The 25451-nt window shown below is 40.7% G+C and overlaps 2 protein-coding genes across 4 annotated transcripts; both read left to right on the top strand.

Annotated features, from left to right (window-relative positions):
* The first annotated feature begins 3608 nt into the window (after positions 1 to 3608).
* sla2a (Src like adaptor 2a) lies at positions 3609 to 7853 on the top strand. 3 transcript variants are annotated; one of them, XM_084061369.1, is made up of 8 exons: positions 3609 to 3745; positions 4596 to 4692; positions 4972 to 5071; positions 5163 to 5249; positions 6231 to 6334; positions 6616 to 6768; positions 6906 to 7038; positions 7256 to 7853. In XM_084061369.1, exons 2-8 carry the CDS (start codon positions 4620 to 4622, stop codon positions 7386 to 7388), a joined length of 783 nt encoding a protein of 260 aa, XP_083917495.1. In that variant the 5' UTR covers positions 3609 to 3745; positions 4596 to 4619; the 3' UTR covers positions 7389 to 7853. The 3 variants fall into 3 exon arrangements, 2 of the variants coding, with proteins under 2 accessions (XP_083917495.1, XP_083917494.1); XR_014601074.1 differs by lacking the exon at positions 3609 to 3745 and having other exon boundaries at positions 4544 to 4692; positions 7256 to 7529; positions 7747 to 7853; XM_084061368.1 differs by lacking the exon at positions 3609 to 3745 and having other exon boundaries at positions 4544 to 4692.
* A 900-nt stretch (positions 7854 to 8753) lies between these two features.
* trpc4apa (transient receptor potential cation channel, subfamily C, member 4 associated protein a) lies at positions 8754 to 24587 on the top strand. Its single transcript, XM_084061353.1, has 18 exons — positions 8754 to 8911; positions 10559 to 10687; positions 14693 to 14809; positions 14948 to 15005; positions 15291 to 15346; positions 15787 to 15915; positions 17202 to 17403; positions 17773 to 17961; positions 19451 to 19593; positions 19690 to 19821; positions 19945 to 20003; positions 20092 to 20277; positions 20498 to 20588; positions 20703 to 20843; positions 20970 to 21081; positions 21830 to 21942; positions 22169 to 22375; positions 23496 to 24587. Exons 1-18 carry the CDS (start codon positions 8768 to 8770, stop codon positions 23631 to 23633), a joined length of 2346 nt encoding a protein of 781 aa, XP_083917479.1. The 5' UTR covers positions 8754 to 8767; the 3' UTR covers positions 23634 to 24587.
* Positions 24588 to 25451: the final 864 nt, after the last annotated feature.

Below are 25451 nucleotides of genomic sequence, written 5' to 3'. Positions count from 1 at the left end.
TGTTTACTGGCAGTTAATGTTCTTATAGTGACTTCACAAATCAAATCTGGTTGTTCTTGTAAAGATATATAATAAAATTTTTGTTCAAATTAGGTAGGGCTAGGCCTACAATATCCCTTTATGTGAATGCAGCTTGGTTTCTTGATTATGGAACAAAGTTAAGATGCAGAATACTGCATCAATGGGAGACTTGACAAGTTTTTAGTAAAAAAGAAATCGAATTATGTGATTACATACAGTAGTGGACTACTTGAAGCAGGACGTTTATCCTAAATAGATCTCTCATTTTGGGATTATGGAACCTTGAAGTTACCTCGGCGTTCAGAAATTGACTAGTTATCTTAAAACATGACATCAGAGTACAATGGGCCCCTGATTCTTTTTTAACGTTATTTTTGGGGATTTTCCAGCCTTTTATCACCCTTTTTTTCAAATTTAGAGTAGCCAATTAGTTTTCACCTCCTTTTCTTCTCCCCAATTTTGTCATTATGCCAATTTAATTAGTCAGTGGAGAAAGACAGGAAACAGGAGAGAGAGAGAGAGAGTAGGGGGTGGCATGCAGCAAATGGTCCAGCTTGCCCGGTCATCAAACCAGAGACTTGCAGACATTATTATTAAATTGTTTTGTTTTTTAGGTTTCAACAACAACAATACATACATACACCACAAGACAATACACTAAATACACTGAGACAGTAATCCAAAAACAGAAACTGAAAGAAAATGCACTGTGTATCTCATCGCATATCGAGTCGCTCTGGATAAGAGCGCATATTAAGCCTAAATTGAAAATTTTATCCGTCACAAGTATCTCTATACTTATACAAATGAGAGTGAATCAGTACAAATAGATAGAGGTGCCTAAAATGTATCATATCTCCTCCCACATTGTTTGCTCATTTTCTCATTTGGCTGCAATCCTGACCTAAGTTTAATGAATAAAACCTTTTTAAACCAATTCTGTATGACCTTGACATTTTCATGTGAAGGACCCACAAATTGATACGTATTAGGTCATGGACCCCCATTTGAAATGATTTTGTGCCGGGAAATCAAGAATCAAGAGGGATTTAATTGTATAGCTTAACTTAACTGCTTAGGCAGTCCGGGTTTGTCATCATGCAGACTGGTGATGAACAGCCTTAGAAACCCCTATTTAATACAGAATTGGTGGGGACATAGTGATAGCAGAGATCGTGGAGAAAGTGAAACCTATGATCTGAATAGTCCTTTTTCTCTCATTGGGCTAACTTAAAGCCAGTGTAATAATAGTGAAATCAAACATTACTAACTCGGACCCAACCAAGTCGGGAACACTGTAAATCGGGAATGATGCAAGTTGGGAATGAAATGAATAGCCCCACCCCAACAGTTATAAATGATACCTGTTGTCAGAGTACTCGCTGTACCCGTTGTTACGCCAATGCACCCCATGCAGTAGGCCACCTGTTACCACAGTACTAATAAAGTTTGATATTACAATCAATGGGTTATTTAAATAAACCGGCACCGGCCTATTCGGGACCAATGTAAGTTAGGAATGAATTCCCCACCCATTTATGCAAACTCATTGTGCATGTTGTCAGAGTACCTAGTGCGGTACCCACTACCATGTGACCGATCAACTAAATATGGATATGGGGATCTCCATATTTGGAGTTCTAACAGAGTAGAATTGTACACACTACGCTACGTCGCTACCACTTATTGGTGCAGCAGCACAAACGCGACGCCATATGGTCAATCCGTGAAGCTGATGGGTCAGGTTGGCCAATCAGGTAAGCCGGTTCATATACCCCCACAGATACAGAGTTTTGTGGGGCGGCCATAGCTGAGTGAGCCCGCCTAGGCAGCCAGAGGCCCTACAGTAGTTGCCCCAGGTACGATTCCAGGCCAGGCCAGCAAATGTGTCGACGAAATGAAATTTGTCCCTGAGCAAGACTCTTAACCCCTAATTGCTCACAGGCCCTCATTGGAAACAAGACCGCATGGACTTTCATGAACGGACGTGTTAAAGGAATTATCCTTATCCACAGACCCGTGGACAAACAACAGACATTAGTGATTTTTTGGTTCTCGACAACCATTGGTCCGACCAAGTTCCCACTCGGCACTGCACCAGATGGGTCATCTCTGGCATACACGCCAAGTTTGAGGTCAATCGGTCAGAGGCCGCCCGAGTTATGCTCGGGACAGACAAACATGAACACACAGATAGAGGTTTTGTGAATGTACAGATAAATTAATAGAGAAGTTAAATATTATTACACATTTTCTTTTTCTTTTTCAAATGATTTTTTACCCCTTTTTCTCCCCAATTTAGTCGTTATGCCAATTGATTCCTCCCCACACACATTTCTGTGTTGTCACCGCTCTCGTATCCTACTGACTCACCTGCCAGTAAGGACTAAGGAGCCCCCACCAGGAGGACGTAGAGCCTTCGGAATCGTCCTTCCCGCCCAACACTCCCCGCTGACAGGTGCCCCAGCCAGTAGGAGTACTAGCAATGACCAGTATCACCCTCGCCGCCCGGCTTCCCTCCCCCGCACACGGGCCAATTGTGTTCGTGTAGACGCTCGACAAAGCCGGATGCACCACGGTGGATTTTTACTAACATTCTCTGGGGACCCCCTGGAACCCCCTCAAGGATCCCTGGGGGTCCTCTGTACCCATTTTGAGAACCACTGCCAACAGCTGACACAGCTGTATCATTTAGCATGACTGACATTAGTGTTTGAATGCAGATTTTTATCTTCAAGCTTCTGTGGATTGTCTTTTTACTCAATTTGATTACTTATAGAAGTGGTTCAGTGTCACTCCACAAAAATAGAGACACTTATCACCAAATATCATCAACGTCATCATCATCATCATAACCCGTTACAATCGTTAACAAAAGTGTTGGAAACCATTGCCCTGAATTGACCCAAAGAGGGAAGTAAACTGAGATTTACAGGCTTCTACCCACTTCTGCTTACTGGCAGTTATTTAAAAGGAGAGAGAATTTTGCCACTTTTCAACCTTGTCTGTGTGTTTTCTGTAACTTATAGCCTACCCCATTCAAGCCAACATGGAGCAATTTGCTTTTGTTGTTCCATGAGGGGGGGAGGGGGCTTAAAGATTAGGCTTAAAGATTCCTCCCACTCATATTTACTGGTAGTTAGGCTACTTAATGTTCTGTCAGTGACACATCACAAATCATATCTATGTATGCTACCTAATTTAGAAAGGTACATATGTACCGTACACATGTCCCTTTCCGTTCATTATGGTTGCAGTTATGTGGTTAACCATAGTGACATCATATTTATACATTGCAGTGCACACTCAAAAGCCCTGCACACAGACACAGCAACTGTATTGCTTAACCGACGTCAGTGCTTGAATGCAACGAACAAAGCCAACTGTCTATTACAGACAGAGCCTAACCTACAGGTGGACAGCGTCAAAATAAAGATAATAATCATCTTTATGGAGACGTTTTCCGCTGCCTGTTACCGCTTTACCAGCTTCACTCTCTTAACTCACACATCTATGAGTCACATGAGGAGGTCTTTAAAGGAAGGAAGGAAGAACCTAGCCTGACTGAAAGGGAATATAAGCTCTGCTCATACACATCTGAGCACATATTTGCATAGTCTATGGGAAGACAAGTTTTTGTCATAAGGTTTTGCACATATATCAGTTTTTCCTGCGAAGGATTACTTTTGAACATCATCATTTCTGGTCACATAATTAAATAAAGGTGAGCATCATTTTATGTAGCATTTTTTTCATTCCATTAAAGTCAATGCCACAGTAGCCTAGTTTATTTATATATATATATATATATATATATATATATATATATATATATATATATATATATATATATATATATATATATATATATATATATATATATATATATATAGAGAGAGAGAGAGAGAGAGAGAGAGAGTGTGTGTGTGTGTGTGTGTGTGTGTGTGTGTGTGTGTGTGTACACGTGTGTGTGTGTGTGTGTGTGTGTGTGTGTGTGTGTGTGTGTGCGTGCGTGCGTGCGTGCGTGCGTGCGTGCGTGCGTGCGTGTTACCTCCACCACCTTAACAGAGGTGAATTTAAATCTAAAGTCACAGACATTTTAAATATTGAGTAAATTGACTAAATGCAGATCAATGTTTTGCTCTGTATTTCTCCTATTATCATTGCTCCCCTCTTTTACTTCTTGTGTATGTTGGCTTGTGTCATTTCATTTGTTTTTTATAATTTAACTGTATTGTGCAAACTAATGTGCTGCCATTTTGCTTGTAAAGACCACCTAAGTAATTAACCATTATTGAGTGACACATTATTATTATTTTTTTTTATGTGCAAAAAAGTCACAATAGTTTGTCTATTTCCTGAAATGTGAGCTCAAATGGAAATATAACACAGGATGTCAATGGCTGTTGTTGTGGTTAGTTGTCTTCCTTTACCCTTTCTTTCTCTTGCCTCGCTACAAGTGAAAAAGTACACCACGCCTTTAGCTGTGGGTTGTTATATTAACGATATAGCCATGCTCTTCTGAGAATTGAATTATGAATATGACCACTAAGTAAAGCCATCTAACCCAGCAGAGCTACAGAAAGAAGATAAAGATCATGGGGAACTGCCTAATCCAACTCAGATCTAAGATGCCAACCCAGGAGAATCCACCAGAACCCATCATACCAGGTACGGTCCACCCCCCAAATTATGCACAATGCCACAGGATATCATCAGCATTAAGCCCAATTCAATAGTTGTACGATGGCGTCACACTCCAAAAATAGTTGACCTGCAAGCTCACAACTTGTCTTGGATGCAAAGCGTTGTGAGCTTGTACTGTAGGAGGGCTATTTTCGGTGTGCATAATAGGCTTTACATTTAATTACAAAAATGATTACATTTATTTAACTTATTTTGGCTTCTGCTCTTTTGAAATTAACCCAATATATTATCTTGCCTTTGCAGACTGCCAGATAAACATGATTGTGTCCCTGCATGACTACCCTGCTTATGGTCTTGGAGAATTCACCATGCGTATTGGGGAAAGGCTCACCATTGTATCAAAGTATGCAACTTAAGTGACTGACAAATTTAAGTAAATCCTAGTTTCACTCTCTTAAGGAGTAGGTTTGACTGACTGCTCATTTTATTGACAGTGATGGAGATTTCATGATGGTGAAATCTACAACCTCAGGCCAAGAGAGCTACATTCCTACTGACTACACGGCCAAAGTGACAAACAAGTAAGTCACATCCAGATGATCAACTATAAATAAATCTCTATAATATGTTATTTGTCGAAGCACAGGGGACAATTACAATAATAACTGAAACCAGTTGTGTAAAGTAACTAAGTACATATACTCAAGTACTGTACTTAAAGAGCACGGAAAGCAAAATAAATATGATACAATATGTATTACCAATATGATACAATATGTATTACCAGTTTGTAGAATTTTGAGGTAACGTTTCTTTACTGGAGTATTTCCAAATTGCAGTACTTTTACTTACTCCACTACATCTGAGAGGCAAATATTATACTTTTCCTCCACTACAATGATTTGACAACTTTAGTTACTAGTTACTGTATAGATTTGGATTATTATTACAAAACGTACATTAACCACTTCAGCTCTGTATACATTTCGGCCATTTGAAAATAGCTGATCTACAAGCTCACAATGCGTCATGACGCATTGTGAGCTTGTAGATCGGCTATTTTCAAAAGATCTTTATACAAACTTTTTTTTTTACATAAACTTGTGAAATGGGACATTCTGCATAATGAGTACTTTCTACTTTTGGTACTTTAAGTACTTCTTGATACCAATACTTTTGTACTTTTACTCAAGTAAAGTTCTAATTCCAGACTTTTTTTTCTTATTTCTACATTGCAGTATTGATACTTTTACTTAAGTAAGATAATTTAGTACTTTTTCCACCACTGACTGAAACTACATGGGGACGGCCCTGAGAGTTTTGAGGAGTTTATGTGTAGGCGAACATCGCAGACAGAGGGGTGGAAGAGGACCTTTATACTCTTGGGTTAACTTACATCAGCTTTTAGGTTCTGTTGTTCTCCAGTCATAGATTCTCTCTGATGTAGTTCCATAGAGTTTCCTAACAAAATAATAATGTATTGTTTAAAAGAATATTTTGTTAGTATGACACATACCTCTTCCATGTGGCCTAAATGTCTAAAATCTTCTGTTCATGTTCAGGTGGCTGTTCACAGGTATCAGCAGAAACAAAGCAGAACAGCTGCTTTTGCTACCAAATAACGAAACAGGGGCTTTCATTGTCAGAGACTCACAGTCCAACAGAGGTGAGTATCTTGCTTTTGGATTAGAGTTTCATTCTACCAAAAATGTGTATCTTCAATCCAAGTCTGGCAGTCTAACCTCAACACCCAGTCATTTCCTTGCTTATCCCTGAAGACATGCAGTATTTTCTATTTGCATGAAAAAAAAATAATAATAATTGTAAACAAATAGCTTCCAAGATTGTGCTCACGTAAATGTATTTTATATTTGGGTTGTATTTCATATTTCAGTGCTTCAAAAGCTACTGTTTATTATATGGTCTATGTACTTGTTTTGCCCCTAGACTGTTACTCACTTTCTATCCTGAAGAGAGCTGGCTCGTCATATCTGGACTCAGTGAAGCACTACCGCATCTGTCGACTCCAAAATGGCTGGTTATATATATCCCCCAGCATCACTTTCCCCTCTCTGCATCACCTAGTCCAACACTACTCTGGTGGGTAGTGAAAATATGTTGTTGTTGTTGTTCTTCTTCTTGATGATGATTTATACCTAAAAAAGGATATCCCAGAATAAATATGTGATTTGATTTGAAAAAGAGAAGAGAAATTGAGATGTTGTATCCATTGACAGGGTTTGGAGATGGCCTGTGTTGTATGCTGAAGGAGCCTTGCTTCATCCAGGGTTCAAACACCACTACAGAGAATGCCATGCCATTGCCCTTGACCATCAGGAGGCCTACCTTTAAGTGGAGGGACACGAGCAGGTGCTTACCATTCTGTCTGTTTACTGAGAGAATCTATGACTGCCACAAGATGTCGCTGTAGTACTGCTACTTATGATGATGGGTTAATGTGGCTCTTGGGCAGGGGAGAGCCTGTATAATGTAGGCCTTGAATGAGAAACTTCTTGATTACTTACCATTTGACAGGCCTTAAACTGTAACTGTAACTTATTAATGTCTTGTGCCTCTCTCACCCTAGGTCGATGATCTTTAGGAAGAAAACGAATGCGGAGGAGAACTCTTTAGTGAGCGAGGGATTGTTGGAATCCATTACTTCATACCTCTACATGACAGGAGAAAACAATGGATCTCTAAGTAGTTGGGACACTTGAGGAAAGACACTGGGTGACAGATAATGGATAATGAGTAATGGCATGCCTGGTCAGCTGCTGGTCAATAAAGACTGGACGAGCTGGCAAAAAGGAAGAAATCATGTTCTGAACGCCTCTGAATGGCAACATGGAACATCTGGAGTTGTATATTATTCCATTCAATATAAATCCATATGACATTTTCGCTCCACCCTGGCTTTATGGCACTGGCGGTTTTAGATACAATTTTAGTGGTAGTCATAATTTAGGCTAATGGAATAACTTCCCCACATTTGTTTTCACTTCTGCTGACCTAACTGCTGGTCGGCACTGCGGTACCGCTATTTTGGGTCTCGTACGTCTCATCTGAACAGGATAGGCAACAGTAATGCAAAGGGTTTTGGAATTATATTTATTATACTTTGGGCTTCTGTACATATGTGATCGATTGGTATCCAATAAACAAGGCTGTGTGCATCGTGTCAATTGTTTACATAATTTCTGTGTTGTGCAGTGAGTTCACCCTAAGATAAGATAAGATGAGATAATATACAAGTGTAAACAAAACCTCCATAAAGCAAAATTACACTACACTGGTAGAGTAGAGGGGTTGTGAGTTACCTTGCCATGATGATGTACCTAGATGTGATGTACTCCAAATATTCACTCAGTGTGATGGGGTAACAGGATAGGTGGGCACTTAGGGACATCTGGGCACATGTAAAATTGGATATTTTATCCAAAATGTAAAAAAAAAAAAAAACTACTTGTCACTTTTTTAAAGCGAAGTAAAGTGTACATGATTAGATTAGAACATGCTTAAACATTCAACTAGGTCTAATATTTCTATTTTCTACAATTGCTACAACACCTATTACCCAGTCATTTTGGGGCATAAACAAGAAGTTGAAGGATACATTTAAGGCTGATAATGATGTACATGTGCATGTTCACATCATGTATACTTTACATTACTTGAGACAATTTTTTCAAATATATATATATATAATCAACATTTTGGACAAAGTAGCCAATTTTACATCGAGGTGCCCAGATCTCCCTATAGTGCCCACCTATCACTGTCAAATTCAACCAGTAGGTGGCGCTTGCCCAAGCTGCCTCGATGTTTGTAATGAATCAGGCCCTAAACAAATTAAACCAATGAATAAGATGTAGTCAATACAATATTTGAGAATACACATTATTTGAGAAATACATTTTAAAAAACATAAAAAATACCTCCTTATCGAATCATTCCCCCTTCTCCCCCATTGCCTCATCTCGTCAGGCGGATAGGTCGAGGGGTCTGTCTGGCTGCGTACGTAACGCGAGATTATCAAAGCCCTCGCGTACTTCCTGCCCCGACTTAGTTCAGTTCAACAGGAAGAAGAGCAGAAATAATGGCGACGCTTCTGGGGTCCGAGTCCCCCGACGAGTCCCTGCCTTGGACTGGACGAAAACCGAGGACCTGCAACAGCAGCAGCATTGTCACCAGAATCACCAGCAGTCAGATTAGCGGCCAGGGTTTCAGTCGAGGGACACAGGTGAGACACATATATGTGTGACGTACGGGTTAGAGTTATAGAGCTCCATCTTTCAACAGCAGAGGGACGAGGGTGTTTGGAACCCTGCCTTAGTGCCTAGAAACCAACCAAACACGTAGTCCTTTTCTGTTCTATTCTGCCCTGTGAAGCAGTGGTTCTCAAACCTTTTAATTTCAAGGACCCCCCCATAACTCTGAGAGTGTACAAATGGAACCAAATGGACCCGTTCCATTTGTACACTCTCAGAGTTACAGACCTGCAAGGGTCCATTTGGAACCCCCTTGGACCCCACTTTGAGAAGCACTGCTGTAAAAGGCTTAATTTAATAGGCTACAATTAACCTCAAAAGAGCATTTAACGTGCGATAAAAGCGACGTTTTCCACTTAATACTACGTAATTTATTTTGAGAGGAAAGGGCTCGTACGACGCAGTATATATAAATGAAGCCTTGAGTGAAGATGAACGAAGTCGCCCTCTTGTTTCAATAGTGGGGGACTTTAAAACAACATAAATGCTACTTAACATCATTATCATCTTGTCTGTGCGTTAGCAGCTTAACGTTGTCTTATAAAACGAGTACACTTCGATGGTATAGTTGGTCAGCTCGGCTCTTAAAAGTGTTTCCTTTGTTGTTAGCTCTGCATTAGCCTAGCATCGCAAGCTAAGTTGACTTTAGCAGGCATTATTGTAATAAACGTCATTGCTTGATTTGAGTGTTTTTTTAACGTACATTTGCTGTCAATAAATTGTTTTTGGATATTCACTGCACGAAGACACGTGCAATTCTTTCAATAAATGAGTTTGTGACCAATTTGGGAATGTTTTTAAGAGTATTTGACAAGCCACATAACGCTATGTGTTGCTAGCTAATGTTTTATTTATACATGGAACGACTCTTTCGTTCTACAGAAATGATGTATGTTATTCTCTGGGGTCAAACGCGAATCACGTCGACAGTATTTTCAGTTGAAAACATGTCATTTTCGTGTGAGTGACAGACAGTTGTCGAAAGGGACGTGTGACGTGAGCAACTCGGGTGATTACGTAACCGCACGCAAGTCACAATAACCGTTTCTGCTATAAATGGATGATACCCCACAAACAGCTGCGTGCATAAATTAACGTTGACATACTTGTGTAAAGTTTTTCCTATATTTAAGTTAATTTATATTTGCAAGTATTCAGTCGTTTAGATGTTTACAGCCCTCCTCCCTGCTTTTTATGCTGCGTTTTGCGTTGCCTGATCGCATTGTTTTTGCCACTGCCAAGGCAACTGGACCCAAGACGGTCACGTTTTTTGTATGGCTTCAATATTTATCACACGCATTGTATTATATCCATATTAATGGTTCTTGGCTTATACATGTTTCATTTTACAGCTACTGCAACTTGATGCTTAACAATTATGTTGGCACTGTTATTTAGAATCTTCTACAATTGTTTACTTTTTAATGCAGTACATTGAAATAATGGGTCTAAGACTTGACTATGGCTTTCTGTGCTTTGCTGTCTGCTGCTATGACTAAATTTACTCCAGGCATTTGACTATAGAAAAAAAGTGTGTGCTTAAATTCACATAAAACACAGAACTCAAAATGTCTTAACCATGCAATGTTCAGACATTTCCCTCTGCCTATGTATTGTAGCTTCCAGAGAGCCTGCTCCAGGAGCGAGATAAGCGGGCAAAGTGGCATGGCATCCCATCTCTGCTGCAGAAGCTCTATGAGAGCAGCCATCCCAATAGTGACCTCTCACACACCCATAGTTTACTTAAGGTAAGTTAACCACACTGTGCCACGAAAACTAAATGTACACCACATGGTACTGACTCGAGTTGTCAGGCAATAATGCTAGTGACGATACTGTCGGACTATTCGGCAATCTGCAGTATTTTCATTTTCATGTCACCTTTTGGTACTCCCTCGGCTCGCTTGGAACGACAATGGATACCAAACCATTTTTGCGATTTAGACAATGAGGTAAAGATGCTCCTATTAATGAAGATAGATATTGATACTGATCTACAGCTATGTCCGAAAGGCCTGCGAAAATAGATGACAAACTACATACTGTACTGCACTGAAGTCACCAGAACAGACTACAGAAATTAAGTGAGACAATGAGGTAAGAAGCTCTTATATTATATTGAGTTACTTTGTAGTGTTATACCACGATGAAGCTGCTTCACTCCAAATTATTACATTTGTCTTGTCTCTTTGGTTGGTCTCACCATTTCAGAGTGTGCAACATTATGCTGTGATGTAGATCAGAATTTAAACCATTGCAATGGTTAATCAGCTTAGGATATGGCAAATCTGAATTATTTCGTTTTTTTTAGACTGACTGGGGTTGTAATCAAAGGGTTGTCAACAAAAAAAGTTTTTGTACTTTCTATATGGTATTTGTTTTGATGGGATTTCCTTACTGCCTATATCTCTTTTGAAAGACAAATTGTATCATGAGTGAAACAGCTTCAGGTATAACACTGCTAAATAACACAATTTAATAAGGGCTTCTTACTTCATTATTGTATAAACAGCTAAAATAAAATCAATGTATGCGTTAGGTTTTGGTGACTTCGGCAGTTCTTTTGTCTCCTCGTCTGTTTGTCTCCCTTTTTGTTTTTCACGGGGGCGTGGCCAAGTTGACCAATGTCATTGGAAGTAAATATGTTGAGATACCGTGGCAAGTGACATCTGCAGGCTTGCAGCTGTGTAGCTGAACCATGGTTGTCTGCACCGCCTTCTATTCTGCCCTCATGCTCCTGAACATTGTTGACTTATCATCATTATCATCGATATAATCATGTATTATTACACTATACCAATTATATTCATGTGTACTGTGTTCAGCGACTGAAATGTCAAATGAATCAACCTTAATCAAAGCAATGAAAAAGCTAGTCTATTGCACCATGAGAAAGCTAGTCTATTGCACCATATCAAATACTCATATTTCGTGTTATTATTATTGGTTTCATTCCTAATCTGTTCACTCCAAAAATATAAAGTGATGTTGATAACATTGGTTGTAATCAAAACTCAAGCTCAAGGTCATTTAAACACTGCTATTATTCTAGTAGTCTCAGTTCTCAAAGAAGTGTGTGAAAACAGTTTGTTGAAATAACATTGCATGGTGTTAGCCAATGTGGGCGGCAGTGGCTCAGGGGTAGAGTGGCCGGGTTCGATCCCGGGTTCCCCCAGAGTTGGTGTCGAAGTGTCCTTGAGCAAGACATTGAACCCCTAATTGCTCCCGATGAGCAGGTTGGTGCCTTGCATGGTTTCCTCCGCCATCGGTGTGTGAATCTGTGTGTGTGTGTGACTGGTAGTGCTGCACGATTCTTGCTCAAATGTGAATCACGATTTTCCTCCATAAGAATTGAGATCACGATTCTCACACGATTCTCTTGTAAATATATAAAATAAAATAAAATGTCAATGTAATGTTTTTTTAATATTGAAAAAAAATCGCCATAATTTAAAATCGAGATTGCATAGGTGTCTGAATCGAGATCACAATCTTTTTTTGATTAATTGTGCAGCACTAGTGACTGGGTGAATGTAATGCACAATCTATGTAAAGCGCTTTGGATAAAAGCGCTATATAAATGCACCATTTTAATGTAGAATACATTTCTGCTTCCTGACAAAACCTCAAAGCTTTGGTTCACAGTAACATGTCTGAAGGAGATTAAAAAAGGCACTGAATGTAAATAATATGTTCAACGATGTTACAGTAGCCTAATATTTTTGGCATTTGCCAGCCAGGCTCGTGGCCAGCAATTTCAACCAAACCATAATCATTCATCCATGTAATGACGAATGTAAAGTGGATTTTCAACATTAATAATTATTCAATGGTCCATATTAAACAAGAATGATAAGGTGTGTTAGCTTAGATCAAAGTTGTCATTATGAGACTGACAGAAGGCATACAGCACTAGTAGCCTGGTGGATTGCTTGTTGTCTGCATTTTGTAAGCCTGTGCCCAAAAAATGTATAGGTAGGCAATTAACATTAAACCAGGAAGTCAGCAAGTAGAACCCACAGAACAAACAGGCCTTGGAAAGAAATACCATGGATGATTAGATGTTAAATACTTATTCTCAACTAGATTGTATAATAAGCTAACTAGCCAGCAAGCTAAGCATTTAAGTCAGTTTAGGGAGCAAGAATCGGGGAGATGTGATCATGCTTGCATGCCCCTTTTTTTAAAGAGGCGAGCGGCAGTGTTTTGGACTAAAGGGCCATTGACACAGTGAGCACTATAACTATAAAAATATAGTTTAAAAAATGGTTCCAAGTCAAGTGGATGGCAGAGTTCACACAAAAAAATACAATTGTGAACGATATCATTTAGTTATAGTTATAATGCTCAGTGTGAATGGCACTTTACTGTAGGCGTAACAGGCAGGCTTGGCTAATGCCAACATAAAGTGCATTACAGTAGCCAAGTCGGTTTTTGATGATATAGAAGATGGCTCCGTAGTATTCTGTATCCATTGGCAGATGACGTTAGCTTAGCTGTTTGCTGCAGTATTTGACGCCCCGCAAGTTAACCAGGAAGTAGCTAGCCTACCTCACACAGAAACGGGCGTAATGGCGCTGCCTTAGGGGACAGTTGGAATAACGGTCTATAGATATGAACTTGTTCTTGACAGCTGACCTCTTCGGCACCGTGCCCCAAAAAGTACCAGATACCACAACTTCCGCCTGAAAACAAAATAAGTTGCGTTGAGCTTGCCGTGGAAGGTACCAGCGAAAAGCGAAATACCATGTTTGACAAAATGACAAGTCTTGTTATTACTGGGTTTAGCTCTCTCACCACTAAATATTTGCCATTTGGTGGTAAAGGGGTAGTTCACCCAAGAAATGACTTTATTTTTATTGTTTACCTACCCGGTGGTGTCTTTGACTCACAGAGAGTTTTAGTTAAACATTTGTTAACGGTGAATCCAGAATCCAAAAATGAAGAGAACTTCATGAATGGAATTAATCAGAGACCTGAATTAACAGCCAAACTATATACAAAAATCCGTCCATAAAGTCCAAAACACCGCTCATATATCATTTAAATTATCTTCTGCCGAAGCCTGTTGAAAGAAGTCACCAAAATAAATAAAATTAACGTTTAAAACGCTTCCGGTTCAAACCGTGACATGCACGAGTGAAGAACCTGCACAGGCATGCCCATGCCCATAGGGTTCAACGGGAGCTTATTCACATGCATGTGAGCGCCCAGGCACGTGCGTCTTTGGTGCATGAGCCAGTTTATCCTCCGGGTGTTTTAAAACCTTTATTTTCTCGTTCTATAACCATAGAAGAAGAAAATTGAACGTGAAGAGAACAGTGTTTTGGACTTTTAAGGATAGATTATTTTATATTGTTTTGCTGTTGTTAATTCGGGTCTCTGATTAATTCCATCCATCAAGTTTTTTCTTCCATTATTGGATTCTGGATTCACCGTTAAGCAATGTTTTACAAACTTAAACTCTCCATGAGTCCAAGACACCACCGGGTATGTAAAAAATATAAATAGTCCTTTCTTGGGTGAACTACCCCTTTTTAAGTGAAAGAGCCAGAGTGACATAAATAACCTGTGAAAGGTTTTTTCTTTTTTTATTGAGCTTTTCCTTGTCTGATTAAAGGGTCTAAAGACAGGCGGTATCGTTTTTGTTTCCTTTGTCAATTGTGCGTTTGTAAAGCCCTTTTTATATGGCAACGGTGAACAAGGGCTATGCAAATAAATTTGACCTGACTTGAACTGTTATTTTTGATCAGGTATTATCATCCCAACTCTCCATGGAGGCCATGTCTTTTGTTACCGAGGACAGGAAGACGGCTCAGGAATCCACCTTCCCCCACACATACACCTTTGTCCTCTTTGGCGGAGTAGATGTAAGTTCTACTTTACTGTATGCAAAAGGGTATTTTCTTACTCCAGATAAGGCCACTCTGTTGTATTGTAGAGGTTATAATACAAAAAGAAATCAAGAGTATTTGTTCACTGTACATATATTTTTGCCTTCTTTGAAGCTGCTTGTGGAGATCTTGATGAGGCCCACTCTCACTATGCAGAAGAAGAAACCCAAAAGTAAGTCGATGTGACATTACCTACCCTTTGTTGTCTATTGGGGAATATGGTCCAGATTCAACATTTATTTCTCATAACTCATGGTTTAGTTCGATAGGATGTGATGGTCTTATTGACCTTATTCCTGGCCACACCCTCTGTGGGCGTGGTCATGCCCACTGTGGGCGTGGCCAGGTAGGGTAGGTGGGGAGGCGAACAGCGTTTTCCTATCGCCTCGCAGAGAGAGAGCCTGTATTGTTAGACCCCTAATAATGAAGTTTGATGTCTATTTTTTTGCCCTACTAGTGAATGATGACTTGGTCAAAGACTGCCTTACTGTTCTCTACAACTGCTGTTTATGTGTAAGTATATATATTACACCTGCACATACCGAATAAATGTTTTAACGCACAGTATGACTTGTGTTGCTTCCATTTTAATCATATCTAGGAGTCTTTCTTAACCCATTTTGGGCAGGAACCCCTATTTGTAACTATACCTTTCAGAACGGGAACCCCTTTTGGGGTTCTTGTTGCTATGTACAGTATATAGCAACATACATTTGTTGTAATTTTTGAATAAATATTTGAAGTTTTTCAGAACTTCAAATAGGTCAGGCATTTTTAGAATCGGCCTCAGGTCTAAATGGGTTAATAAAAAGGTTGATAGTGTTATGGTTTTTCTTTCCTGTGTTAAACACAATATCCCTTTACAAAGAGAAAAAACAGTATCCTTTTACAAAGAGAAAAACAATATGATTATTTAATTAACGTAAATTTACTCTCAATTTTCCCATTTTCAGACGGAAGGTGTCACGAAGAGCCTGGCTGCAAGAGATGACTTTGTTCTCTTTCTCTTCACCCTGATGACAAACAAGAAGACCTTCCTACAGACTGCTACCTTAATTGAAGACATTCTGGGAGTTAAAAAGGTCAGCCAAAGCTTTATTATATCTAATGCTTTAACTGATTAACTGACTAAATGAATCATAGCATATTGAATTTGAAGCTTAAAGGTTGTTACACACCGGGGCGATTTTTTTGTGCGAATAATGCGTTTTTTTTAAAACCTTATAAAGTCAATGGCTCCGTACATGGAGCGAAAAAGCGAAAAAGCGAAGCGAAAAAGCGTCTTTTAATTATTCGGAACGAGTCCGAATTTTGCGTATTTTCGCCGGTGTCGCCCGGTGTGTAAGGACCTTAAGGGCCCATGCAGCTCTTTCCTCTTCAATATGGAATTGCCTGCTACAATGTAGCCATGGCATCGACATCTCGTCTTCTAACAGTTTTTATTTCTCGCATTTGTTGGTTGGAGATTCAATGTCAGGAGGACTAGGCAATATTTTCGAAAATCACAAAAGCGCTGGTGTATTTTTTTTATTGCGTCATCAATGTTTCGATCAATTCAGATCTTCATCAGGACATATACGGTATATGTCCTGATGATCTGAATTGATCGTAAAACCTAAAAAATCCTATGCAGAGTGTTGGAGAGACACATGCCACAATCATTGATCAGAGGCGCCTTGTTCGGTGCGTGTGTAGCGCTGCCTCCGGACATGATATCCAAAGCGCTCCATCGCTCAAAGAGCGCTTTCTGTGGACACCCTCTTAGCCCCTGTCTGTCTATTATCACAATATCATCTCACATGAGAGGATTTGCACATAATGTGGTCGAACTGATGAACATTTCGCACAAATTACCCAAAAAGGCGAGGTATTGACATTCTCAATACTGAACCAATCACTGTAGTTATGCCAGGTATTTGTCACATGGGTGTGTTCTCTCACAAAACCGCACACATTCTGGTCACATTCATCATGAAGTATTATATTGGCCAAAATGGAATGTGGTGACAGAAGCTTATAGTCAAACTGACACCTTGGTGGAGATCTGTCAGTTTCTATTTTGTTTGTTCATCTGCAATTGTGCAAATTTTGGCATGTTCATAAAAATTGGCATGTCAATCAGACGAATATCCAAATACACAGATTGACATTCTCGAGCGACTATTATGTCCACCGTCTTTGCAACTTATTTGTTCTGTTGGTCATATACATGCATAATATTGTAATGCTATAATTTCTTTAAACGATCTACGGAAACATGAAAACCACATCATAAATTCAGTTGGTGGCTGGTTTGCTTACCTCAGTTTTCATTGTGGTTTGAGAACTGTGGTTATGATGTCAGTTACCCGTGTGTTGGTGTCTTCAGGAGATGATCCAGCTAGAGGGCATCCCCAACCTCTCTGGCCTGGTACAGAGCTTCGACCAGCAGCAGCTGGCAAACTTCTGTCGCATCCTGTCCGTCACTATCTCAGAGCCTGACATAGGCAATGATGACAAACACACCCTGTTGGCTAAGAACGCCCAGCAGAAACGCAACGCTAGCCCTTCGCGGGCAGAAGTCAACCAGGGTAGGTTGTAGGGCTGGTGAATTAATATTCGAATATGGAATATTCCTCGAAAAAAAAAAAAATTTTTTAATGTTTATTTGACAGGGACAATACAAAAAACAATGTATCAAGTTATAAAAACAAACAAAAGATATGTTTTATTGGATCCGAGCACTCGATACATTGTTTCTGTCAACAACAAAAAAAATTAAGACCAATATTCGAATATCATTTCTGAGGAAAGTTGACAGCCCTAGTAGGTTGTGCTCTTGCTACACCCTCACTTTTTTTTTAAAGAATTCAGAATGTAATTCTTTGTATAGACATGGATCATAGAAAACATTCGATCCCGCAATGATGAATCAATGATCTCTTTCTTGTTCCCATCAGTAACCCTGTTGAACATCCCGGGATTCATTGAACGGCTGTGTAAACTGGCCACCAGGAAAGTGTCTGAGGCTACCGGGGCATCCAACTTCCTACAGGAGCTGGAGGACTGGTACACATGGCTAGATAATGCTCTCGTCTTGGATGCACTCATGCAGATGGCCACAGAGGAAGCTGAACAAAGTAGCACAGGTGAACCGGCACGCCTAAAATACAGGTTTTGTTTTACCCCAGGCTTCACTATTGAATCTTCAACTATTGATAGTTACTATGTTTGCAGTTTGTGAATGAAGCCACACAAATCACAATGGTTCAGTGGCAAAGTTACACAAGATTGGCATGTCTTGGTGTGATGGCAGTCTACGTGTCTTTTGGCCAAATGGTCTTGATATATGCTTCATCAATTACAACAAAAGTGCTTCACAAGACCTATACTGGTGTAACAAAGAGATTTGCCAATCTTCTTTTTTTTTTACATGCATAGATTTTCAACTTTTTCCGTGTGATTAATTCGCAATCCAGCTTGGCAGAGGCTTGCCCTCAGCAGGGTACTCCGTTCTAGTTTGGAATTATTTTTGATTCACAACCACTGATGATGAACTAGGTTTCCAGAGAGCAGGAAGTGGATGTAGCCAAGAGATGCAGTATATGTCCCCTTTTGAAAAAGATGGCTTTCAACAGCTTAAAACGATTGCACTTCTTCTTCTTTCGTGTAACGTCAGAGGTCCAACTCGGTGTCGTGTAGCCATGCCCGCATCTCTGGTCCTAGGTCAAAGAGGCTGGCTTCCGAGGGTGGTCTCTATAAGGGGCAGATGGTGATTATATGGTCGGCGGTCTGCTCAGGGTCACCGCACTCGCATGCCGCACTGTCCGCCAAGCCCCACGTCTTCATTGATGTTTTAAAGCGACCGACCCCAGTTCGTAGACGGTTCAGTGTGGTCCATTGCCGGCGTGGTAGGTCATCTCCTCCAATGGCGCCATCTCCTGGGTCCCAGATGTAACGGTGGATTCGGGAGGGCCCGGCTGACACCCACTCCTCCTTCCAAGCTGCTGCCAACCATGCATCTCTGGAGATGTCCTCAGAGGTGGAGTTGAGCATCTCTTGTGCTGCCTTGTTGTAGGGGTGGCGGGACTTGAGTCTGCTTGGAGGTGCTGGTGTTATTGTGGTGTTGTGCAGGATGTGCCAGTCATACTTTTGTGCCTTCCTGGCCAGGGCGAGGGTGGCAGCCTCCCGTCGGAGGCCGGCCGGTGCTATTCCCACGAGGACTGGCAAGAGGGACACAGGGGTAGGCTTTAAGCATCCAGTTATAATTCGGAGTGAGGTATTGATAGCCACGTCGACCTTTCTCGCATGTGGGCTTCTGCTCCAGACTGGGGCGCAGTATTCCGCTGCAGAGAAGACCAGGGCTTGGGTGGATATTCGCAGCGTCTTAGCGGAGGCTCCCCAGGTTGTTCCAGCGAGGCGGCGGATCAGCGCGACCCTGGATGTCACCTTGGCCTTGACTTCTTCCAGATGTTGTTTGAAGGATAATGTCCGATCCAGACGCACTCCAAGGATTGCACTGAACGATTCTTTTGTAGACTAGATTGTACTGCACTGGCAACATTCTCAATACCAAACCAATCAGTCAGATCCTGGCAGTCTGATTAAAATCGACCTTTTTCCCCCTCATCCCTGCAGAGTCATCAGATGAGAGCTCCCTGGCAACCAGCCCTCTCAGACACCGCCTCCCCCAGTCTATGAAGATTGTCCATGAGATCATGTACAAGGTGGAGGTGCTCTATGTGCTCTGTGTCCTTCTGATGGGCCGGCAGAGAAACCAGGTAATCTGTTGGAGATATTTTTAATTCTAAGGCGTGGGCAGCTAGTAGAATAAAGCTCTCTCTATTTACTGAGCCTTTTCCTGTTTCTTTCCACAGGTCCATAAGATGCTGGCTGAGTTCCGTCTCATCCCAGGGCTCAATAACTTGTTCGACAAGCTAATCTGGAGGAAGTATACCGCCTCCAATCATGTGGTGCACGGCCAGAACGAGAATTGTGACTGCAGTCCGGTACAGACTTCTTTCTTAATACTTTCTCCTTTAAAACTGCTTTTGAGCGTTGATTATGATATGTCCGTGCCCCCCCCCCCCCCCCCAATCTGGTGTCTAATCCTTACTCTTTACCACTTACAGGAAATATCCTTCAAGATCCAGTTTCTACGGCTACTGCAGAGTTTCAGCGATCACCACGAGTAAGTGAGCTGAAAACAAGTCTCTGTGGTATTGACCTTTTTGTTCTAGCTTTGTCTGGGGTATTCAGACCGTGCCTCCTCTTTCCAGGAACAAGTACCTGCTGTTGAATAGCCAGGAGCTAAATGAACTGAGTGCCATCTCCTTGAAGGCCAACATCCCTGAGGTCGAGGCCCTTGTCAACACGGACAGGAGCCTGGTGTGTGACGGCAAGAAAGGCCTCCTCACGCGCCTTCTTACCGTCATGAAGAGAGAGCCGCCTGACTCCTCCTTCAGGTGTGCATTGTAGGCGGAGTCTAAGCTCTAGGACATGGAGGGGAATGACAATAAGCGAGGAAGACTTTCAAATTGAATCTGATATGAAATGTACCAATGCCTTCTGTATCTCCATCTTTGGAAAACATTTTCAATTTGAAGGGGCATCAGCTATTTTTAAAATGGTTTTGACAACTTCCTCTAGCTTGACACGGTCTTTTATATCTGATCCGTATTGCAGGTTCTGGCAGGCAAGGGCTGTGGAGAGCTTTCTCAGAGGAGCCACCTCTTACGCAGACCAGATGTTCCTCCTGAAGAGGGGACTGCTAGAGGTAATCATACTGCCGGAGGCTTCCTTTAAATGACAGAACCTTTATGGCCTCCTACAGATATAGAAAGCATTTCTTCAAAATGGTTGATTCCTGTCTGCCTCTATTCCACTGCAGCACATCCTGTTTTGCATCATAGACAGTGGCTGTACATCTCGCGATGTCCTTCAGAGCTACTTTGACCTGCTCGGAGAGCTCATGAAGTTCAACATTGACGCCTTCAAGAGATTCAACAAATATGTCAACACTGAGGAGAAGGTACAGCCCCACACCCTCTTTAGCAAAGTCCAGGCCAACTGAATCAATGTGTTTTAGTAATCGTTGAGCCTTGATTTTCAACAAATCACATATGACCCATGATGTGGTTTTATTCCCTGTCTGCAGTTTCAGACATTTCTGACACAGATCAATAGTTCTCTGGTTGACTCCAACATGCTGGTTAGATGCATTGTCCTGTCCTTGGACCGTTTTGAGAGCCAGACAGAGGACGTCAAAGGTAAACACAGTAACTCTGGGTTTTTCTTTTAACGATGAATGAAAAAATAACAGCAGTAGATCTACAAGCGCAAAACACGTCGCATATTGTTTCTTTTTAGTATAAAGTAATTACATATGTGTTTGTCATATCTGTCCTGTGCAACTTTTGTTTACGAAGGCTAAAAGCCAAACAGAAATATAATTTTCATTCATAATGTTCCAATAATGTTCAACGACAGGATCACAATTAAATCGTTAATTGCAATTATTTGTTTGACAATTCATCATCGTCAAGTAAAATGTCATAATCGTGACAGCCCTAGGCCCTAACATAGAAAATCAGCTTTTTGAAATTTGTGTTGACCACTCTAGTGCTTTAGGTCAACACATGAGGGTGCACTGGGTCCCTGGTGGTATTGTATATGCAACAGCAAAATACTGCATAGCGTCCCTGTGATTCAGCATCTTTCTAGTTTTGCACTTGTTGTAGAGGGTAAAACCTAAGTGGAAATTACTGTTTCACTTTCTACATTAACCCATTAATACCTGGAACGCATCTGTATCACTTTATATTTCTTTGGCTATTGAAAAATAGCATGAGCTTGTAGATCTGCTATTTTTTTTAAATCTTAAATAATTTTTATTTTTTTCTGAAAAACTTTAGGATTTAGATTTTTTTTTAGAAGCGACCTCAGGTCTTAATGGGTTAAGATGCTAACTGATTTCAATTGAAACATTTATTTATGTCCTTGGGCTATTTGTTCCAGTGGTAGAGGTCCTATCAGAGTGCTGTTTGCTGTCCTACATGGCAAGAGTGGAGAACAGACTCTCCTTCCTCTTCAGACTGGTCAACATCATCAACGTGCAGACTCTTACCCAGGTCTTTGCCCTGCTTTAACATTCACAATAACTCATACATAACATATGTCAGGTTTAAAATGAAGAAATAGTTAAATAAATTAGATGTATGAATTGGAACGGTTTCTCATTATGAGAAACTATTCCCATTTGAATGCATTTAGATGTAATATTAATGGACATGTAAAATATTAACCTGCTCATTCTACTATTTTTTTTTTGGTCCAACCTTTGTTTTTCACACACAGGAGAATGTGAGCTGTCTGAACACGAGCCTTGTAATTCTGATGCTGGCCAGGAGGAGGGCCAAGCTGCCCTTTTACCTCAACGCCCTGCGAGAGAAGGAGTATGCTGAAAAATACCCTGGCTGCCTGCTCAATAACTTCCACAACCTACTGCGCTTCTGGCAGCGACACTACCTCAACAAGGACAAAGACAGCACGTGTCTGGAGAATGTGAGTGGCCGCCCCCTAGAGAAAATGTAGTCGAGAAGATCATTGAAGTAAAAGCCAGCTTCACTGTTTTAGCTGAATCCTATCATTCTACTGTAAAGAGTTATTCAGACCACCTAGATGGTGAGCTCGCAAGACAGAACTCATTTGGAAGTTTTATATCATATCTTGTCAATAAAAGGACGTCGGATTCAGGTTGAAAATTGGTGAAGTGGTAACAATATCCCCAACCAAGTTGAACTTTCTATTGTCCCCTTTACTCCAATTTAGTCATGAAATACCCAATTCCCCTTGTATAGTAGTCCCTTGTTGCTGCAGACCGCTCTAGTTCCAATATATTACAATATTTGGGCATATTCTGATGACATCAGGGGATCCCCATATATTGGCATAAAATGTCCCATTGTCCCATTGTGTAGTTTAAATACTCAAGACAAATCATTTCCAAGTAATTTTCTCCACAAAAAACATCTAGAAAGTGCTGTACAATACTTTGTACAGCACAAACATTTTTTTAAATACTTTTCTCTATCTTTTTGTATTCCATATCCTATGACTATGTACACTTTGATCCTCCAGAATTTGGGTTTCCACAGAGTGCACACCAAACGCACCATGGTGAAAAGGACAAGAAACTAATTTCCTCATTATGGGACCCACGTTGGTGTTGGTTTATAGAAGAGCGTTTGTTTTGAATTACTCAACATCCCTGTATTGTTCCTCATTGACTAATGCTACATTTAGTGAGGTTCTGATTGGCATTTGGGGTGTGACGTTGCTCATCGGAGTTGTGTTCAACTTCCAGGTTGGCCTACAAAAAGATGTCATCCCTGTAGCACTCTAATAGAGTTTTAAATGTAAATTGGGACGTTTCAAGCAACACAGCTCTTTAGACCTGCCTGACTGTAGAAGAGCTGTGTTGCTCAAAACATCACTTGTGGATGCCGCAAACAAAAAGTTACTTCAAGGGAGCTACAGTGTGCAGGCGTTTCTTTTCCTCTTTGATCTAGATTCATTTTGGGTTCAGCACCTGCCTTAACATTGTTTGGGGATGTGCGTGACCTTGTTTGTTTGAGTCTTCATTGTGTAACTCCTAACTTGTCTGTCCTTTTTTGTTGTTCAGAGCTCCTGCATACCCTTCAGCTACTGGAAGGAGACTGTTTCAGTTCTTCTGGGTTCAGACAGGACTTCTCTGTGTGCCATAGCGAGCTACATTGACGAGCCCTTCATGGACTTGGACAGGGACCTACTGGAAGATTGACTCCAGCCAGGAATCCCATGTATTGGGGAGGGGGCTGCTGGGAGTATGGACGCTTTATTCTGGTGACAACTCCTCTGAGCCTAGATTGGATGAGGGTAACACCCCCGGCCCCTCCCCTTCTATTTACCAGCCAGCCGGGGAAGTACTATGCGACTGCATTGTGGACACAGAGACAAGTTGGGTTGTTCTTCTGTACGTTTGCCTAGAGGCTTTTGATCAAGACCGGAGTGGACGTAACCATATCCGGCTGTCTTTTTCCGCTCACTTTAGCTTTTTTCTTTATTTCTTTGCCTCGAAGGAAGAGAGGGAAGGACTGTTTGCCCGCCCCAGAAGCTCCACATGGTCATGGTAGAAATAAAATTAAGGAAACATGGGAATTAACTTGGTTCTTTTGCTTTAGGTGAAATTAAAATAGAGCCTTTTTATATGATCTATTCAAAATACTATATACAAAAGAAATCTATGATTCAACAAATTGAGATGGTAAAAAAAAAAAAAGATTTGGGATTTGTGTGGACTTGAGGGTTGAAAATGGAATACCACCAGGTTAGACTATAACCCCAAAGCTCAAGAACAAGGGGAAGGGCGGTACCACTCCACTGCCTGACCTTTGGGGAGACAATGGTGATATGGGGATCCTTCATGGTTCTTCTGAATTGAAGAGTACTTTCATTTGATCTGTACATGGGTCTGTTCTCTTTGGTGACTAGAATTGACTGGTGCTTTTTTAACTCCTCTCAGCACATCTTGGGTAGCTTGTGGACATGCTGAGATGTTTCACAGTTGACACAGGAAGATACCCTCTCACTTAACCCCATCCACTCTGTAGTGGCTTCAAACACCTCATCCAAGGAGTTTTACTTTTTTTTTTGTTCTTGTTCTTCTTTCATATTGTTGGAAAAAATAGCTTTTAGTGCTGGATAAACTGTAGAATAAAACATTGCACAGATTAAATTGTTTTGTTTATTGTATTTTAACTTTTTTTTTGTTGAAAAATACATTGTTTTCATTTTGTATCTGACTTTGTATCCATGTTGTTAGAGATGGTTTGGTAAAAGAATAAACTATGCAGGCGCTAGCGTTATAATACCACTTTTCTTTATCCCAGTTACAGCATTTCTTTATTATATGATTTGGCCTTCAGCCCCAACAGTGTTATGTTGTACCATTTAACTTGCAATCCACTACGTAACATCAGAATTCTGACCCCAAGCCCCTAGAATTTGACAATCTGTATGTGATGGTTCTTTTGCATGATAACGCCAACCTTTTGTTTGGATTATTGGGGAGCGATGGGTATGGCTAAGTGGCTATGGCATTTCGGGTCAGGATGTGCTGTCATTTCTGTGGAAATGGATGCAGAGCTTAGCCAACACTTTGCATCGCCCCAATTAAATGGACAACCCCCCCCCACACAAAAATGACAAATGATTGAGCTACCTCATTTTTCTGCCTGGCACCATAAGAATTTAACCACTTCTGTCCAGTAATAATGGGGGTGTAGCATTTAACTCCCAATGTCTCACATGGATCATATTGTATGTTCAGATGAATGAATGTATGAGGGCATTTTTAATCAGGTTGGCCCTGATGCCAAGAGTTACTTGTGCTATGCCATCATGTGATGCCACCACAAGCTTTCTTTATGCTCTAAATATCTCTTTGCTTTGCTTAAAAATCCATACTAAAGCAGAAACGCTGCTTTGTTTTTTGCTATTTAACTCATTCAGCATGTTGTCTTAAAACTCTTGATCAGTCATGGGTGTGCACATATTTTGAATTATATGGTTGTGTGTATCCTATTAATTGTGGTGCTTT

Source organism: Gymnoscopelus microlampas (assembly GCF_963454915.1).
Source record: "Gymnoscopelus microlampas genome assembly, chromosome: 7".
NCBI lineage: Eukaryota > Metazoa > Chordata > Actinopteri > Myctophiformes > Myctophidae > Gymnoscopelus > Gymnoscopelus microlampas.
The sequence above is the reverse complement of the archived record's forward strand: the minus strand, read 5'-3'. Positions and strand labels throughout refer to the sequence as shown.

Coding starts and splice junctions, on each gene's coding strand:
- sla2a (XM_084061369.1), top strand. CDS start 4,620: ATGGGGAACTGCCTAATCCAACTCAGATCTAAGATGCCAACCCAGGAG. Junction 4,693..4,971: donor ACCAGAACCCATCATACCAG/GTACGGTCCACC, acceptor TTGCCTTTGCAG/ACTGCCAGATAAACATGATT. Junction 5,072..5,162: donor AGGCTCACCATTGTATCAAA/GTATGCAACTTA, acceptor TTTTATTGACAG/TGATGGAGATTTCATGATGG.
- trpc4apa (XM_084061353.1), top strand. CDS start 8,768: ATGGCGACGCTTCTGGGGTCCGAGTCCCCCGACGAGTCCCTGCCTTGG. Junction 15,916..17,201: donor ACATTCTGGGAGTTAAAAAG/GTCAGCCAAAGC, acceptor TGGTGTCTTCAG/GAGATGATCCAGCTAGAGGG. Junction 17,404..17,772: donor GCGGGCAGAAGTCAACCAGG/GTAGGTTGTAGG, acceptor TGTTCCCATCAG/TAACCCTGTTGAACATCCCG.